We start from the raw sequence: 18,072 nt of genomic DNA, 5'->3' as shown, positions 1-18,072 counted from the left end.
CACATTTTAAATAATTGAATATTGTTTGTTCCACAGCTAAACTTTCTTTTTTTACCACATTCATACTTTTTAACTAAAGAAATTACAGATTTGGCACAATGATGCACTCAAAAATAATATTTCAGCCTAAATTTAAGATTTAAAGTGTGCAACTAATAAACTTAAAGTAATGCATTTAGTCCGTCATAAAACAGCTCAGATTTCTGTAATTGTACTAATAAACTGAATGCATTTTAAATACACAAATAATTCAAATTTTGGATTTGTTTTTATTATATATATATATATATATATATATATATATATATATATATATATATATATATATATATATATATATATATATATATATATATATATATATATATATATATATATATATATATATATTTTTTTTTTTTTTTTTTTTTTTTTTTTATTCAATGAATTTCCATTCATTTGGATTACACAGTTTTAACTTGTCACTTTAATGTGATTTAAATGTGTCAGTCATACATAAAACAGCTTAGATTCCTGTAATAATAATAATAATAATAATAATAATAATAATAATAATAAACTGAATGTGTTTTAAAGACACAATAAGCTAAATTTATCAATTTGTTTCAATCTATATTAAAAATTTCAAATATTTCAAAATATTTTAAATAACTGAATATTGTTTGTTCCACAGCTAAACTTTCTTTTATTACCATGTTCATACTTTTTAACAAAAAAAAATTACAGGTTTGTGTTGCTTCCAAGCAATTTGAATTAAAGAGTTTTGAAAATATGACTATATAAATGAAATAAAATAAAATAGATGCAAATAATTAAAGTATTCCGTGATTATTATTTTTTTGAGTGCCGAAAACTTTAAGTATAATAGTTTGTTTAAGAGGCTATATGTAAGAATTTTCGTGCTTTAATCGCTTTAATTGCCAATGTGTGAACAGCTTATAATGAAACTTAAAAAACTAGACAATATTCCCATGTTGTCTATGAAAGCCTGTAGACTGATGTTTATATAAATTTTCCCAGAAAAATTAAAAGCATGTGTCGTTTCCGCTCCCGAGAGTCTCTCTACCGTTCACATGAAACTAATGCTTATACAATGTTCATGAATAGAGCCGTTCTGTGCTGTAATGTCAATGATTCATTTAACTATAGTCTCACATAGTCAGATATATATAGTCTCAACTATACTTCATAATCAGACTATCATAACTGTGATTTTACTGAGCTCATCTGTCGACGGTGAATCTCAGAGCTTCTGCAAACGTCCACATCACATGATCAGATGTTTCTCAACTGATGCTTTCTCACCGCTGTGTTTATTTTGGTATTTGTCAACTTCTTTTTCCTTCTAAGAGAAGAACGAGAGAGAGTATCATGGCATTAAATCACGTTCAGTCTGTTGTACGTTACGTGTGCGAACTCGTTTCTGCTGCAGTTCCACTAACGGCCACCGGTGTCGCTAATAACAAGGGTTTCTGAATTCTACATATAACCTCTTTAAAACTGTGTAATCCATATGGTTGGAACATTATATGCAATATAAATACATAAATCATAAATTCAGGCTTACATATTTGAGTGTAGAAGTGTTTGAGTATGTCTCGGGTCTTTGTGCTGATGTTTACCACTATAAACTACAATCTAACACACATGAAAGCACTCTTTGGTTTTGTGAATGAATCCCTTTTTTTCATATACTTTTTCTCTATTTTCTCAATTATTTAATGGCCCTACGTCACATAATACTTTTCCGGTAACACTTTACAATAAGGTTCATTAGTTAACATTAGTTTAGTTAACATTATGAATACTTTGTCAGTATTTATTAATCTTAGTTAAACATAATATCAACATTTACTAATACGTTATTAAAATCAAAGGTTGTATTTGTTTATATTAGTTAATGCACTGTGAACTAACATGAACTAACAATAAACAGTTATATTTTTATCAACTAAAACCAACAAAGATTAATAAATACTTGAACAAATGTATTGATCATTGTTAGTCCATGTTAGTAAAAACATGCATACATATTAATGAACCATGTTTTAAAGTGTTACCACTTTTCCAAACGCTGGTTTACAGTGTAAAGCCAGTAGATGTAGTGTGTGGTGACTGCAGACGATGAGAGAAACACGTATATTTGATGGTGTGTGTGTGTGTGTGTGTGTTCTTCACAGCAGATGTAAAGTAGGATGTGTCGTCCTGCGCTGACAACAACAGTTCTTCTGAGCTCACAAACCAAGCACATGATCTACACGGAAACATGGTGAAGTGTGTGTGTGTGTGTGTGTGTGTGTGTGTGTGTGTGTGTGTGTGTGTGTGTGTGTGTGTGTGTGTGTGTGTGTGTGTGTGTGTGTGTGTGTTTGCTACATCTTTAGGAGGTCAGGCGCTCAGTGTGTGTGTGTGGTTTATGTGAGCCCGATCTCCTCGAGGACGCTGCGGGGAGTCTCTGCTTCCTGTGGGAGGAACATCAACACTTTCCCTGATCACACACTCACTGATAAAACCAGCAAAACCACACAACAGGCAAATACATGCACACACTCAAACACCGGATATACTCCATTCAATCATATAAATGTTGGCTTTTTTATTATATAAAAAAAAAGAAATATTTCAAATATAATTCAAATGTATGACTATGTTTCAAATGTATGAATAAATATGTTTCAAATATTATGTTGTAGTTGGTTTTGTAAAAATTTTAAAAGATAACATTTGAATTATTTTGTGTTTTTGGTAAATATTTGGGGGTTTTTATAACAAAAACGATCAATATTTGAATTTTTTGTGTTTGTTTGATAAACATTTGTTTTGTAACAAAAAGTTAACATTTGCATATCTCTAACAAACTTCAATCATCCAAATGTTGCCTTTTTTTATTAAGAAAAAATAAATATTTCAAATATAATTCAAATGTATGAATAAATATGTTTCAAACATTATTGGTTTAGTAAATATTTTAAAAGATAACATTTGAATTATTTAGTGTTTTTGGTAAATATTTATGTTTTTTATAACAAAAATGGTAAATATTTGAATTTTTAGTGTTTGTTTGATAAATATTTGTCTTATAACAAAAAGTTAACATTTGAATATTTACAGAGTGTTTGGGAAAAAATTGTTTTATAACAAAAACAGTCAACTTTTGAATTCTTGTTTGGTACATATTTGGGATTTTATAACAAAAACAAAGTCAACATTTGAAAAGTTTATTTTTGTTATAAAACACAAATTTACCAAAATAAAGTCAAAATTATAATATAATTAGTGTAAGTTTGGTAAATATTTTTGTTTTATAACAAAAAAAGGTCAACATTTGAATATTTAGTGGTTGTTTGGTAAATATTTGTGTTTTATAACAAAAACAACCAACACTAAATATTCAAATGTGGACTATTTGTTATTAAAAAATATATATATATTTACTGAACAAACACTAAATATTTAAATGTTGGCTTTGTTCTGAACTATGATGAGCAACTTTTTGAAGAGAATCTGCATTTTGATTTTAAAATCTTTTAAATTTCCCAATATGTTTTTCTATGAATAATTTACTCAAAAACAACCATTTTATTTTCATGAACACAGCCAACAGAGATTATTTAATGTAAAACTTTTGAAAGGCAAAGCACCTTTCAGAAGATATAACACTGATATCACAAACACACACACACGACAGCGCATGAACTTCGTGTTTTATGGCTTTTGTTCGCTGGCCAAGAACAACTTTTGCCCATGCAAACGTCCTGATGTAAATGTTTTATATGAAATATCAGTCTTTATGATGTGAAAACTATGTGCCGAATATACATTTTGCAATTATTTTGAAGACTTTGCACTGGTGTGTTGCTCAGTGCAGTCCCTCTGGGCTCAGCGGGTTTATATATTATATATTATGAAGCACATGGAGATGAGCTGAGCTAAATATATCCTCTGAGATCTGAGAATAATCAGCATGTGGGCTGCCATGACTCACTGATGACACAAATACATTTACAACACACTGAGGCAAAGCAGACACAACACACACACATGAACAATCTCAACTTACTTTGGCATCCTGAACATCAGTGGGCCAAAAAAAAAAAAAAAAAAAGAGAAAATCAGAGTTTAAAAAGTGCAGAAATTAATTCAGCCTGTTTTTTGCAAACTTAAAAGTTTCCAAAAAGGTTTTTAAAGTGTTGTGTCACACAAAAACCTTTTTAAGTACTAAAGAACTGGTATAATATCAATACATTAGTAAACATTTATCAACCTACACGACAAAGACGCTTCAAAGGTGGAACAAGTTGATGAAAGATTAAAAAGTTGTGTTTGAAATAACATGGACTGTAATAAAGTATTACACATAGTGTTGATTTTTAAAGGTGCACATTAAACTAAATGTTTAATTAAGTTTATATTTAATGAAGTGGTTTTATTATTTTAGTCCTAGGATAGACAAATCTTTTTTTTTATTCAAAATTAACCACTGATTACATGACATCCCTTTGGAATTTAGAGTATGAATTTTTGAATTCATATAAAAATTAAATATTTAACATCTTTAAATCATTACATTAAATTACACATTAAAAAACAAAAAGTTTATGAATTGAGTGAATTTAAATTAAAAAAATATTATTTAGCATCACTGAATCGTCCGAAATAACACAGACAAATCTTTTTGGAATTTTGAGTCAGAATTTTTGAATCAAAATAAAAAATTATTAACTTGACTGAATCAACACATACATTTAATTACATTGAATTACATTAAATACATTACACCAACAAAACCAAAGTTTATGGGTTAAATCAGGTAAAAATACATTTTTCGAAGTAATTATTGGAGTATGGTTTACAAGAAAATACTATTTTGTGTTTTTTTTATTAACATTTATTTCAGTGTTATACTTTTCTCATTTCTCTGTAATTGTTTTTGAAATTTACAATCAATTTCAGTGTGAAAAGTGTTTGTCCGGCAAAAAAAATTTTGTACACTGTAAAAAAAATGCCCACTTATTTAACTAAAAAAACTTCAGTTCAGTCGCTGCCTTAAATTTTTTTAAGTATAATCAAATTATCTGTGCAAGTCATTTCAGTTATAAACTCTATTAAACGGACTTAAAATAGAGCTGAATCTCTAAAGTTGAAATTGCTTAAATTATTTTGATGAGGTAATGTAAAATCATGTTGCCACGACTTATTGATCAAGATCAATAAAAAAAAAATTATTTTTTTTTTTTTTACTGTGTAACAATTGCATGTTACCACGTTTTACAGTGTAAATTCAACATAAATATAACATTTATTTGCAGAAGTGCTTTTGTTCTCAAGGCAAGCTGTATTAGTTCATCAGATTGACTGAATGTGAGTTCATCCCAGTACTCCGGTCTTAAACGCCGGGTAAAGACAGGAGCATCCCAGCGGATCGTTAGCGTTCGCTTCTCTGCGGGAGTCTTGAATCATTCATGATTTCTGAGCTGCAAAGATTCCCGTCGCAATTAAAACCCAATGATCGCTCAACCCTGCGGTGACGGAGGAGGAGTTTACACGGACGGCCAACAGGAACACAGATCAACTCAAAACATTGATATGTTGGCTTTAATTAACTTCTTTATGTCAACAGGTTCCACACGACTGGGTTACGTTAAACAAACATAATTTGTTCATGTAACTTCAACATCATGGAATGAAGTCATTTTAAGCGGCCTCAAAGTGAATTCATCCATCATCATTCATCATTCATCCATTAATATTTAATTTATTTTAGTGACACACAATTGAACTGATAGACAATAGCTAGCTATTTGCTAGAAGTGGCACTTATTAGCATCTTAAATGCTCACAAATAAACAAAACGCTCCACTCTTCTTCACAATGGTAACCCACTGTAATTTAAATGGTTATAATAATTCCAATATAATTGAACATTAAACACAATTACACACTATCAAGTCTTCCCCTTTTCTCATTTTCTCAAAAAAAAACATAAAATAACACTTAATTTTTACATTTATTCTCTCTTAATTCAACCATATGCAAAGCATGCTGGGAACTAACAAGCACCGCCCAGTTTCAGTTAATGCAACACAAATCATTCATGTAATCCAACACAAATGGATTAAGTAAGCTTAAATTTTGCATATATTTAAGCAGATTGAACACAAATAAATTAAGTTAGGACAAAATGTATAGCAATTGTGTTGCTTAAGCTCATTTTAATGAAGCAATTTGAACAAGCAGCAAAAATCTTTTTTTTTTTTCCAAAGGACAACATCAAATCAAAATGGACTATTTGCTTTTGTAAATTCATGTTCTCTTTCATCAAACCTGCTCCACTTTTGAAATGACTTTCTGAGTCTGGTCGTAGTTACCAGATCATAGGGTACGTTTATACGACAACTATATACATAAACTGTTTTTCGTGTGCAGTTGACAATGTCGTCACGGATCTGAGAAAACGATTAAAAGCGCTGTATTCTTCAGCCAGGCCAGTAGGTGGCGATGTCACTTTGTAAAGAAACACTGTAGACTGAACACAATACGCATGCGCACAGTGTTGGGGAAAGTTACTTTTAAAAGTAATGCATTACAATATTGCGTTACTCCCTAAAAATGTAACATTGCATTACTTAGTTACTTTTTTATGGAAAGAAATATGTTACGTTATTTTTGCGTTACTTTTCTCATCTGGGCTGGGCTTGTTTGTTTTTTAATAACTAAAAAGTTTATTCTGTTTCTGGCAAATGTAAAGGCCCTTTCACACCATAAGTGAAGTGAATAAGCCTCAGGCTGAAGGAAATGCAGATTCACTCCTGTACAGTAGGGGGCGCCGCTCAAATGAGAAAGTTCAGCGCTCTTCAACAATAAAAACAAAAAATGAAACACAAATGTGGTTTATCTAAAGGCATTTTGGTTAGAATGGCTGAATTGGATCATCGAAGGTCAGCAGCAAATACATTGGTTAATAAAGTGAGATTAAATACATAGAGTATATTTGTGTTATTTAACATATTTAGTCAATGAAGGTTTGTGAAATCAGGGCCGGCGATTGCTATAGGCGAACTAGGCGGTTGCCTAGGGCGACAAATGTGTTGGGGGCGCGGACGCACTCTAGTGTCGCCCTTTCTACTTCCCATATTAATCATAAAATTAGAACGAAACGCGAAATAAAACATTTTTATTAAACATGATCAAAGGGCGCCCCCTCAACCACACGTTTAATTACTTGTCAACCTGATTATTAGATTGAATTTATGATTTTTGTCGACCATTTCTGGATTGGCGGGGGGCGGGAGGGTTGCGTTACGTTACGTTAGGGAAGTGCTCAGCTGCTGGCGCGTTGATCGAAAATGAAGCGGTCTAAACCTCTGGTGCACAGGGACGAAAACGGAGAAAGGAAGAATATAAAAAATAAAGCTCAGTATAGAGTAAGTCTTCTCATCTTAGCTATTAAGGTGTCCAATGAAATAAATTTGCTTAGTATTGTAGCCTACATCACCTAATATTGGACGTTTCATTGCTGTCACTAAGCTATAGTTTGCTAGCTATAGTTACTTTGAAGGTGAATAGAAATGGCAGAAACAACTGTTAATATTTTATTATTTGAGATAGAACTAAAAGAACTTAAATATTTTAATTTTGTAGTGGTACATACATGATCCATAATAGCACATTTGTTTGTAGAAGGTATAGTTAAACCAGTTTAATGGTCATAATTTGCTTAAATTAATCCAATTTGGTAAATATCCTTGAACATTCTTTGTAGAATTTGTGTATAAACAATTTACAGTTGATTCTTCAAGTCATAATTTGCTTGTTGAAGTGTTGGAGTGACTATTAGAGCATTTTTGTTTGTTCATCAATGAACATTCTTTGTAGCATTTTTGTATGTGCAATTTATTAGAGTGTATCATTAAGTAATATTTTGCTTGTTGAAGTGTTGGAGTGACTACAGGTGAAACTCGAAAAATTAGAATATTGCAAAAGTTCATTTATTTCAATTATTCAACTTATAAGGTGAAACTAATATATTATATAGACTCATTACATGCAAAGTGAGATATTTCAAGACTTTGTTATGGCTTACAGCTTATGACATATAAATTCATATCAATTCTAATTTTCTGTGATTTTGAATTTGGGGTTTTCATAAGCTGTAAGCCATAATCATCAAAATTATAACAAATAAAGGCTTGACACTTATCAATTTTCTTATTTCTTATTTTCTTATAAAGAGCGGGGGGGATGGGGGGGGGGGCGCAAAAACTCAATCTTGCCTAGGGCAACCAAAGGGCTAGAGCCGGCCCTGTGTGAAATATTCTGAGTTTGCATTTTTTTGCAGGTTTGCACTTAACTGTTTTTATCCATTTTCAGGAATACTGAATCTGTTGTGCAAGTGAGATTAGTAAATGAATGTTCACATTTAGACTAGAACATTTAAAGGGTTAGTTCACCCAAAAATGAAAATTCTGTCAGTAATTACTCTCCCTCATGTTGTTCCAAACCCGTAAGACCTTCGTTCATCTTCGGAACACAAATTAAGATATTTTTGATGAAATCTGAGAGCTGGCTCACTCCTCCTGCAGGCTTATGGACACTTTAACTTGCTGGCCCAGAAAATGTATTAAAGACATTGTTAATATAGTCCAAGTGACTCCAGTGGCTCGATCTTAAGTTAATAAAGCGACGAGAATACTTTTTGTGCGCAAAAACAAACAAAAATAACGACTTTATTCCACTTTTCATTTCCTTCTCTCTGGACCCCGAGTTTTTTTTTACGTAGTGTAATAGCGTAGCGTGTCTGTGTTTCATGTCACCACGTATCACACATGACCAGAGTCGCCCAATAGTGAGCCTACGTGGTGACGTGAATCACAGACGCGCTACGCTTAAACACTACGTGAAAAGACCTGAGGCCCAGAGAGAAGGAAATGAAAAGTGGAATTAAGTCGTTATTTTTGTTTGTTTTTGCGCACAAAAAGTATTCTCGTCGCTTTATAAACTTAAGATTGAGCCACTGGAGTCACTTGGACTATATTAACAATGTCTTTAATACATTTTCTGGGCCAGCAAGTTAACGTGTCCATAAGCCTGCAGGAGGAGTGAGCCAGCTCTCAGATTTCATCAAAAATATCTTCATTTGTGTTCCGAAGATGAACGAAAGTCTTACGCGGTTGGAACAACATGAGGGAGAGTAATTACTGACAGAATTTTCATTTTTGGGTGAACTAACCCTTTAATATTCACACACAACGCCTCTGAACTCACGATTCCTCTCAACTTGGGGACAGGAGAGCTGTCAGTCAATACATGAGAAAAAGTAACTCAGATATTTTGCTGTAAATTTAAAAGTAATGTGTTACTTTACTAGTCACTTGGAAAACAGTTATCCGATTACGTAACTCGAACTAGGCCTGTAACCCCAACACTGTACATGACATCACCGTTTTCACAAATGCACGTTTCATCTGAGACGATAACTGTATCATTTTCAAAAACGTGCACTTTGAATCACGTTTTCAAAAGTTTGTATTTCAGGCCCTCAAACGCTGTTGTCGTGTAAATGAATGGCCAAAATGCATAAAAAGATTTACATTTTTAGTTAAAAACGGTCGTGTAAAGTGTCCCTTAGATATAATTTTAGCAAACTTCCATTTGTTCTGTATGTCAAATCAAGCTATACATTTAATACTGTTGCAAAAATGGGTGAAACACAAATCATGTCCAGGTCATATTTCATCCCAATATCAAAAGAAAAAAAGATTGTTTGTTTGTTTGTTTGTTTGTTTGTTTGTTTGTATGTATGTATGTATGTATGTATGTATGTATGTATGTATGTATGTATGTATGTATGTATGTATGTATGTATATGTATACGTATATATATATATATATATATATATATATATATATATATATATATATATATATATACATATATATAATGAAAATGCCATCAAAATTCTTTTACGTAATGTAATGATAAATTTTTTCATATTACACTAATAGCAATTAATATTGAATATCAAGGTTTCAATGTCAGTATCAGGTTTATCCCATATGCATTGTGCATATACAGTGAGGAAAATAAATATTTGAACACCCTGCTATTTTGCAAGTTCTCCCACTTAGAAATCATGGAGGGGTCTGAAATTGTCATCGTAGGTGCATGTCCACTGTGAGAGACATAATCTAAAAAAAAAATCCAGAAATCACAATGTATGATTTTTTAACTATTTATTTGTATGATACAGCTGCAAATAAGTTTTTGAACACCTGAGAAAATCAATGTTAAAATTTGGTACAGTAGCCTTTGTTTGCAATTACAAAGGTCAAACGTTTCCTGTAGTTTTTCACCAGGTTTGCACACACTACAGGAGGGATTTTGGCCCACTCCTCCACACAGATCTTCTCTAGATCAGTCAGGTTTCTGGGCTGTTGCTGAGAAACACGGAGTTTGAGCTCCCTCCAAAGATTCTCTATTGGGTTTAGGTCTGGAGACTGGCTAGGCCACGCCAGAACCTTTATATGCTTCTTACAGAGCCACTCCTTGGTTATCCTGGCTGTGTGCTTCGGGTCATTGTCATGTTGGAAGACCCAGCCTCGACCCGTCTTCAATGCTCTAACTGAGGGAAGGAGGTTGTTCCCCAAAATCTCGCAATACATGGCCCCGGTCATCCTCTCCTTAACACAGTGCAGTCGCCCTGTCCCATGTGCAGAAAAACACCCCCAAAGCATGATGCTACCACCCCCATGCTTCACAGTAGGGATGGTGTTCTTGGGATGGTACTCATCATTCTTCTTCCTCCAAACACGTTTAGTGGAATTATGACCATAAAGTTCTATTTTGGTATCATCTGAGCACATGACTTTCTCCCATGACTCCTCTGGATCATCCAAATGGTCATTGGCAAACTTAAGACGGGCCTTGACATGTGCTGGTTTAAGCAGGGGAACCTTCCGTGCCATGCATGATTTCAAACCATGACGTCTTAGTGTATTACCAACAGTAACCTTGGAAACGGTGGTCCCAGCTCTTTTCAGGTCATTGACCAGCTCCTCCCATGTAGTTCTGGGCTGATTTCTCACCTTTCTTAGGATCATTGAGACCCCACGAGGTGAGATCTTGCATGGAGCCCCAGTCCGAGGGAGATTGACAGTCATGTTTAGCTTCTTCCATTTTCTAATGATTGCTCCAACAGTGGACCTTTTTTCACCAAGCTGCTTGGCAATTTCCCCGTAGCCCTTTCCAGCCTTGTGGAGATGTACAATTTTGTCTCTAGTGTCTTTGGACAGCTCTTTGGTCTTGGCCATGTTAGTAGTTGGATTCTTACTGATTGTATTGGGTGGACAGGTGTCTTTATGCAGCTAACGACCTCAAACAGGTGCATCTAATTTAGGATAATAAATGGAGTGGAGGTGGACATTTTAAAGGCAGACTAACAGGTCTTTGAGGGTCAGAATTCTAGCTGATAGACAGGTGTTCAAATACTTTTTTGCAGCTGTATCATACAAATAAATAGTTAAAAAATCATATATTGTTATTTCTGGATTTTTTTTTTAGATTATGTCTCTCACAGTGGACATGCCCCTACGACGACAATTTCAGACCCCTCCATGATTTCTAAATGGGAGAACTTGCAAAATAGCAGGGTGTTCAAATACTTATTTTCCTCACTGTATATATATTCCTAAAATAGAAAATTCCTAAAATAGGCTATGCAAAACATACTTTCTTTTTTTCGTGTGAAATATTATCTGGACAGGTTTCATGTGCTCTACAATCCAAACTGAAGCTATAAACACAAGCACACGCTTCTTGAAATTCTCACATTTCATTTGTTTATTTCTATGGCGCTACACAAATATACATTCACTCATATTCTCAGCGATTCTAAACACTCAGAGTGAAACAAACTGGACCTCCAAACATGAATCTCTTTACAAATCTAACTAACTTACAAATCTGACACATTCATAGATTGTCTCGAACACTGAAGTGCAAAAGTGTTTGTGGGTGTAAAACGTATACAGTGACAGCAGAAATACAGCGGTTCAGAAACGTATGACCATTGCAGAACTTTTGTTTCTCATTTTTGAATACATATAAATATCAGCATCTGCACCAAATTGCATATTTTTGACTAAGGTGTTTTTTTTTTCTCCATATTTCTCACTATTACAGACTGTATGAGCCATAAAAGCCTGATATATCAAATATGACACTCAACATAAAACACAAAAACTTTTCCTTTCCGATTTTAAAAAAAAAACATTTTGCTTAAAGCTTCAATAAACTCTTCCAAAATATTAGACTTTTCTTACTATTTCATGTTAGTCTTTACAGGGTTAATAAATGACACTTGTTCTGATATTTTATTATTTAATGCAGACATTCAAACATTTCTATATGTTATACAAGCGGTGTGTGTGTGTGTGTGTGTGTGTGTGTGTGTGTGTGTGTGTGTGTGTTTTGATGAATTTGATATAACCTCGCTAGTAATAAAAACCTATACCAAAATGTATTTAAAATACATTTATTTCATACTAAGTGCACTACAAATACATTAACATATTTACTGGCATATCGCTTGAGACTTACTGATAGAAATATTATAATTAAACTTTATGAGGAGTACTTATTTATTGCACGATGCACATTTCTTAATATTTAGCCTAAATTGTGTTTAATATCACTATTATTGAGGATAGTATGAGCACTGTATAACATTCATCTTTAAATGCAAGATAATTTAAGTGTTCCTAAAGTATACTTGCAATAGTTCCACTTTAGCACAAATACACTTTTATATATATTTAGTTGAACTTCAGCACTGTTTCCGGATAACTAAAGTACATCAAGAACAAAATTAGCTGTTCCAGTTTAGCAGATTGTAAGATTATAAATTTGGTATACTAAAAGTGCAATTGCAGGGTATTTATATTAAGTACATAAATATGTAAATGTACTTGTAGTATACTTAGCATAAAATAAATGTATTTTAAATACATTTTAGTATATTTATTTTTCACTAGACTTTCTAAACTAAAGTCGCCGCCGCACTTACAAACTCACAATTTATAAATTACTACATTTACTATTCTGATGATGGGTTCGCCTAAGAGAAACTGAACACACTGCAAAAAATGATGTTCTTCCTCAGTATTTTTGTCTTGTTTTCCAAATATCTAAAGATTCTTAAATCAAGATACATTTACTTGAGAAGTGAAATTACTTAAAGGGACACTTCACCCATTTGCATTAAGCTTTGCATTGTTAGAAACCCAGTCATACTATTGAATGGTCGTGCAACACTCTCTCATTTTCCCCTGAGATGGGAGAAATCTGTTATTTACCTCTAACACTTCCTCCTACAATGACGCAAAAATCGTCATTTTGCGTCATTGTAGGAGGAAGTGTTAGAGGGGGGGATTTCTGTTAAGACTACAGACACTAGTTTCTCATCTTTCCCAGGGTGGGGCGCGCTCACGCTACAGACCTATTACAGATCAGTGGGTGGGACTTTACTCTCTGAAACTGAAAGCAATATCCTCCATCTTGTTTGAAGCTAAGCTAACAGGCGCTGTGGAGACAGATGTAAAGTAATGACAATAGCGGAGGAGAGTGCTCAATATGATATAGAAGAAGAGGATTTCGGAAGTCTGATGCTTGAATCAGGTGTTTGTGGCTACCTTTACAAGCCGCATTATAGCGAAGAGCAGCCGAGGCAGAAGACCTGCCTGCCGCGGACGAGGAGCCCGGACTGGCTCGAGTTAGGGCGGACCGGTGGCGCCGGTGATCTCACTATGCAGCTACGAACCGCTACGAACACAGAGATAGAGTCCGTCTGCGGCAAAGAATTTCAACGATGACAATTTCTCCTGGACGAAATCTCTGAATCAGACGAGGACACGGACGTTTGTGTTGAGAACTATCCTAGTTTCGCACCGCATATGTTCTGACTGAACATCCAGGTGCCATGCAATAATTCACCTTTTCGAAAGAAATACAAACGAGGAGTAATGCACTATATGAGTTCGCCAACTAACTAGACATTTTGTGTGAATGTGAAATGAATTTCAAGCTCTGGTGGTAGCTAGCCTTGTAGACGGAAGAGTTATTTCTCTTATAGGCAGATATGCGCTTTCTGGATTAGTGGGAGTGGCTTGCGGAGCTGTGCAATGTGGTGCATTGTGGGAGATGTTGTCTTTCATACAAATGCGTTCTGAAGTTATTTTTTGTCTTTTCTCGTTCACGAAGGCACCAAATTCAAAAATTATTTTACATTTCGACTACATATATGACCCACTTTAAATAAAAAACAATGTTCAAATGGGTGAAATGACCCTTTAAGATATTAAGCCTTGTTTTCTGAGAAAAATAATCAAAATTAAGTGAGTTTATGCTTAACATTTAAAAAAAAAAAGGCCAGTGGGGTCAGAAAAATAAATTGAATTTAAAGGGATTTATAATATAATATAATATAATATAATATAATATAATATAATATAATATAATATAATATAATATAATATAATATAATATAATATAATATAATATAATATAATATAATATAATAAAGGCTGGGAATTGATTTTTTTTAACTAATTAATCGCACAATTTTCTGTGATTAATCGCAATTAATCGCATTTCCCCCAAACTTGCAATCATCAATATTTAAACATAGAATCACTAATTAAATAACACACAAAAAAGGGAAAAAAAAGAAAAATGTCCACACAAATTAGACAGAAAATAGCCCTATATTAAAATATTAAACATCAATTTCTATGCAACATAACATTCAGTTTTATGCAACATACTCAGACTTAAAAGATTTATTTTGTGACTAATTATCAAAATAATCTATAGTCATACAAAGCCATTATTACCAGAGCATTTAATCAGAGCAGGTCATTTTACCATTGTTGCCCAGTATGGCTATTCCAGCTCAGCAAACATAAGTCTACTACTGAGAAATTTCACCTTATTTGAGCGAACTTTGCTTTTACAAAATTAGTAAAAGCAAATTTTGATCTGTGATCGGTACATGATTGGAGCGTTTGGGCCGTTAACAACAGAGCAGAACGCGCAGCGCAAACACGGAGCGGAAAAGACCCGCTCATGAAGTTACTGAACAAGCTGCGCGAGAATGAAATCTGATCGCCGAACACGGAGGGGCGGGACGGCATATTTTCGGCCTTTTCAATAGCAGCCGCAACAGGAAGTCATTAAAACGAGGCAAAAAAAAGGTGCTGCGTCAATTGCATTATTTTTTTAATGCGTTAAACATCTCAAATTAATCGCAAAGATTAACGCGTTAATTCCCCCAGCCCTAAATATAATATTATATAATATAATAGGGATGCACGATATATCAGCCACTATATCGGTATCGGCCGATATATGTTCAGTTTTAATGTTATCGGCCCAAAAAGGAAAATTGCGCGACATATTAAAGCTGATAAATAATGTATTATTTCCTTCAGCTGAGACGATTCAGATACACACTGCTCAACATTGTGTTTGAATTGATTGAAATATGATTTGAACATGAAAAGGAAAAGTAAAGTAAAGTGCAACAAGTCTGTCATATCGGCTACATTAAATTATCATGAGAACATTATAATTGTGTGTTTGGGACATGGATTTTAATGGTGAGACTTTTTTTGTAATCAGGCTCTAAAAAAAATATATAAAAACTTGGATTTTCTTGAAAATCTCTTGTGTTAAGCATAAACACTTCCTTTTTTACCAATTTTTCTGAAAACATAACTTAATATCTTAAGTAATTTTGCTTCTCAAGTAAATACATCTTGATTTAAGAATGTTTAGATATTTGAGCTGGAAAATGGAAAACAAGACAAAAATACTGAGGAAGAACATCATTTTTTGTTCATTAAAGCAAAAATAATTTTCCTAAAACATTTTAAAATATCCTTACGTGGGAATCAAAACAGCATAAAATATTACTAACCCATTTTCTATCTTAAGTCTATGTCATTCACTTTTGTTTTCAACAGTAAAACAAGATGAAGACACTGATGAAGAATAGGATTTTTGTTCTGAAACAAAGACTGAAAAGTCCATATGATTACACAGATGGACTCTAATGAATTTCTCACTGTATTTTAAATAATGTCCATTTAGTGAAGAACCGGTGACGTCCACCAATAAGAGTTATTCAAGCTGGACGAAGTTTTGATTTCCTGAAACTACATGAACGAGTGTGTCGCCTGAACAAGATACAGGAATAGAATCAATTCAGATGAGGGACCAGCATCAAGTTAAACACACAGTGAAACATTTGACACTATCTGACAGAATCCACTAATTGCAGGTGAAACCGGGTCCAAGATGCAGCTCTCCGATTGGACGGTGCTGAGACAGAGGCGGAGTCAGGCGTGCAGGGGGAGTGGCTCAGCATGCAGCAGCCAATCAGTAAACAGGCACGTTAAAGTACTCATGTCGGGGCTGAAGGAGAGACACACACACACACACACACACACACACACACTGAAAATGGTGCAGACAAACACAACTGTGAGAGATGCAGACAGACACGTGCAGGACGACATGCAGTGAACACATTAAACTCAAGTGTGTTTACATGCACAGTCTCACACTGATCTAAACGGACAGATTTCTGTGCATTACCTCGCTTTCATGTCGCATGTAAATTCCCAGAGTAACATTCAGTCATCTTATACTTATACCTCGACAGCGTTCCAACAGTAATCTGCATTTTACTGTACTACATGTATGCACTCAACACACATTCTGCCCAGACTTTATACAATAGGATTATATATGAACTAATCCTGTCAAGAGATTAAAATAACTGCAATTAATCTCAAGATTTATTCTGTAGTAAATGTAATTATTATGAAATTGTGAAAGGAATATACTCTATTGTTCCAAAGTTTGAAGTCAGGAGGATTTTTTTTAAAGGAAATTAATACTTTTATTCAGCAAGAATGCATTAAAATTGAACAAAAGTGACAGTAAAGAAATGAATAATGTTACTAAAGATTCTATTTCAAATAAATGTTGTTCTTTTGAACTTTCTATTCATCAATTCAACGCTTTAAAAAATATTACAATAGAAAACAGGCGTTTTACATTGTCATAATATTACTATTTTTTATTTTATTTTTTTATCAAATAAATGCAGCATTGGTGAGCAGAAGAGATTAAAAAAAATATAACCGATCCAAAACTTTTGAATGGTAGTGTGTATTCACATAGAAAACAGTTTTTTAAACAATAATAATATTTAAAAAACATTTTACTGTATTTTTGATCAAATAAATGTAGCCTTGGTAGGCTATTAAATATATTAATTTTTATAATATTTAGGTATCGTATTTATTAAATATAAATAAATATAAATTACATACATGCATACATACATACACACACACACACACAATATTATATTTCTATATAAATGAATATGTAATTTTATATATTTATATTAAGTATTAAATATTAATAATATAACATCTTGATATAAAATAGTTAGTCCTGAAACAAAACCAGTCGAGAACTGCCGCTGTAAAGTACAGCATTGGTTTTCTATTAACAATGACATAAACCATAAACTCTAAGGGAGGAGGACAATGAGAAACACGAAAACACAATGACTGGACGGCATTAAACACACACACATACACACACACACATATATAAACACGAACAGCTCTTGATATCGGTGTTAAACTAGAGGCTCGATGACACTACCAGACACGACTCTACGACTGAAGGAGAGCCACACCTGGAGCCTTCGCCTCGAGCCGGCTAACTCTGGAAGAGAACAGAGGACTCGCAGGACATGTTCGGACTCAGAACACCTGCAGGACATTCACACACACACACACACACACACACACACACACACACACACACACGTGATTTACAGCCATCAGCATCCAGTCGATCCACAGACACACATGGGCTGAATCTGAAATTGCCCCTTAAACCCTCATTCACTATTCCCTACGTTAGTCCCCTAACACTGCTCACTTGAAGGAGTGAATGAAAACGAGTGAGTGAATTCAGACAGCCGTTGAGCGTTC

The 18,072-nt window shown here is 33.6% G+C and overlaps 1 protein-coding gene across 7 annotated transcripts in view; it reads right to left on the bottom strand.

Annotated features, from left to right (window-relative positions):
- Positions 1-491: 491 nt before the first annotated feature.
- The window catches only part of LOC308703400 (AP-1 complex subunit sigma-2), a 37,872-nt gene continuing 20,291 nt past the window's right edge, over positions 492-18,072 (bottom strand). Inside the window, exons 5-6 of one of the 7 annotated variants that reach the window (XM_081386854.1) lie at positions 4,058-4,066; positions 492-2,459 (exon numbers count right to left, since the gene is read on the bottom strand). In XM_081386854.1, the coding sequence (XP_081242980.1) occupies positions 2,412-2,459; positions 4,058-4,066 (57 nt within the window). In that variant the 3' untranslated portion in view covers positions 492-2,411. Of the gene's footprint in view, positions 2,460-3,487; positions 4,067-15,633; positions 16,469-17,793; positions 17,848-18,072 lie in introns of those variants that run through there. The other 6 variants (XM_081386848.1, XM_081386849.1, XM_081386853.1 and 3 more) reach the window with 6 other exon arrangements.

This window comes from Scardinius erythrophthalmus (assembly GCF_964197995.2).
Source record: "Scardinius erythrophthalmus genome assembly, chromosome: 15".
In the NCBI taxonomy this organism is placed as follows: Eukaryota; Metazoa; Chordata; class Actinopteri; order Cypriniformes; family Leuciscidae; genus Scardinius; species Scardinius erythrophthalmus.
Note: the sequence above shows the minus strand (reverse complement) of the source record. Positions and strands in the feature narration are given on the sequence as shown.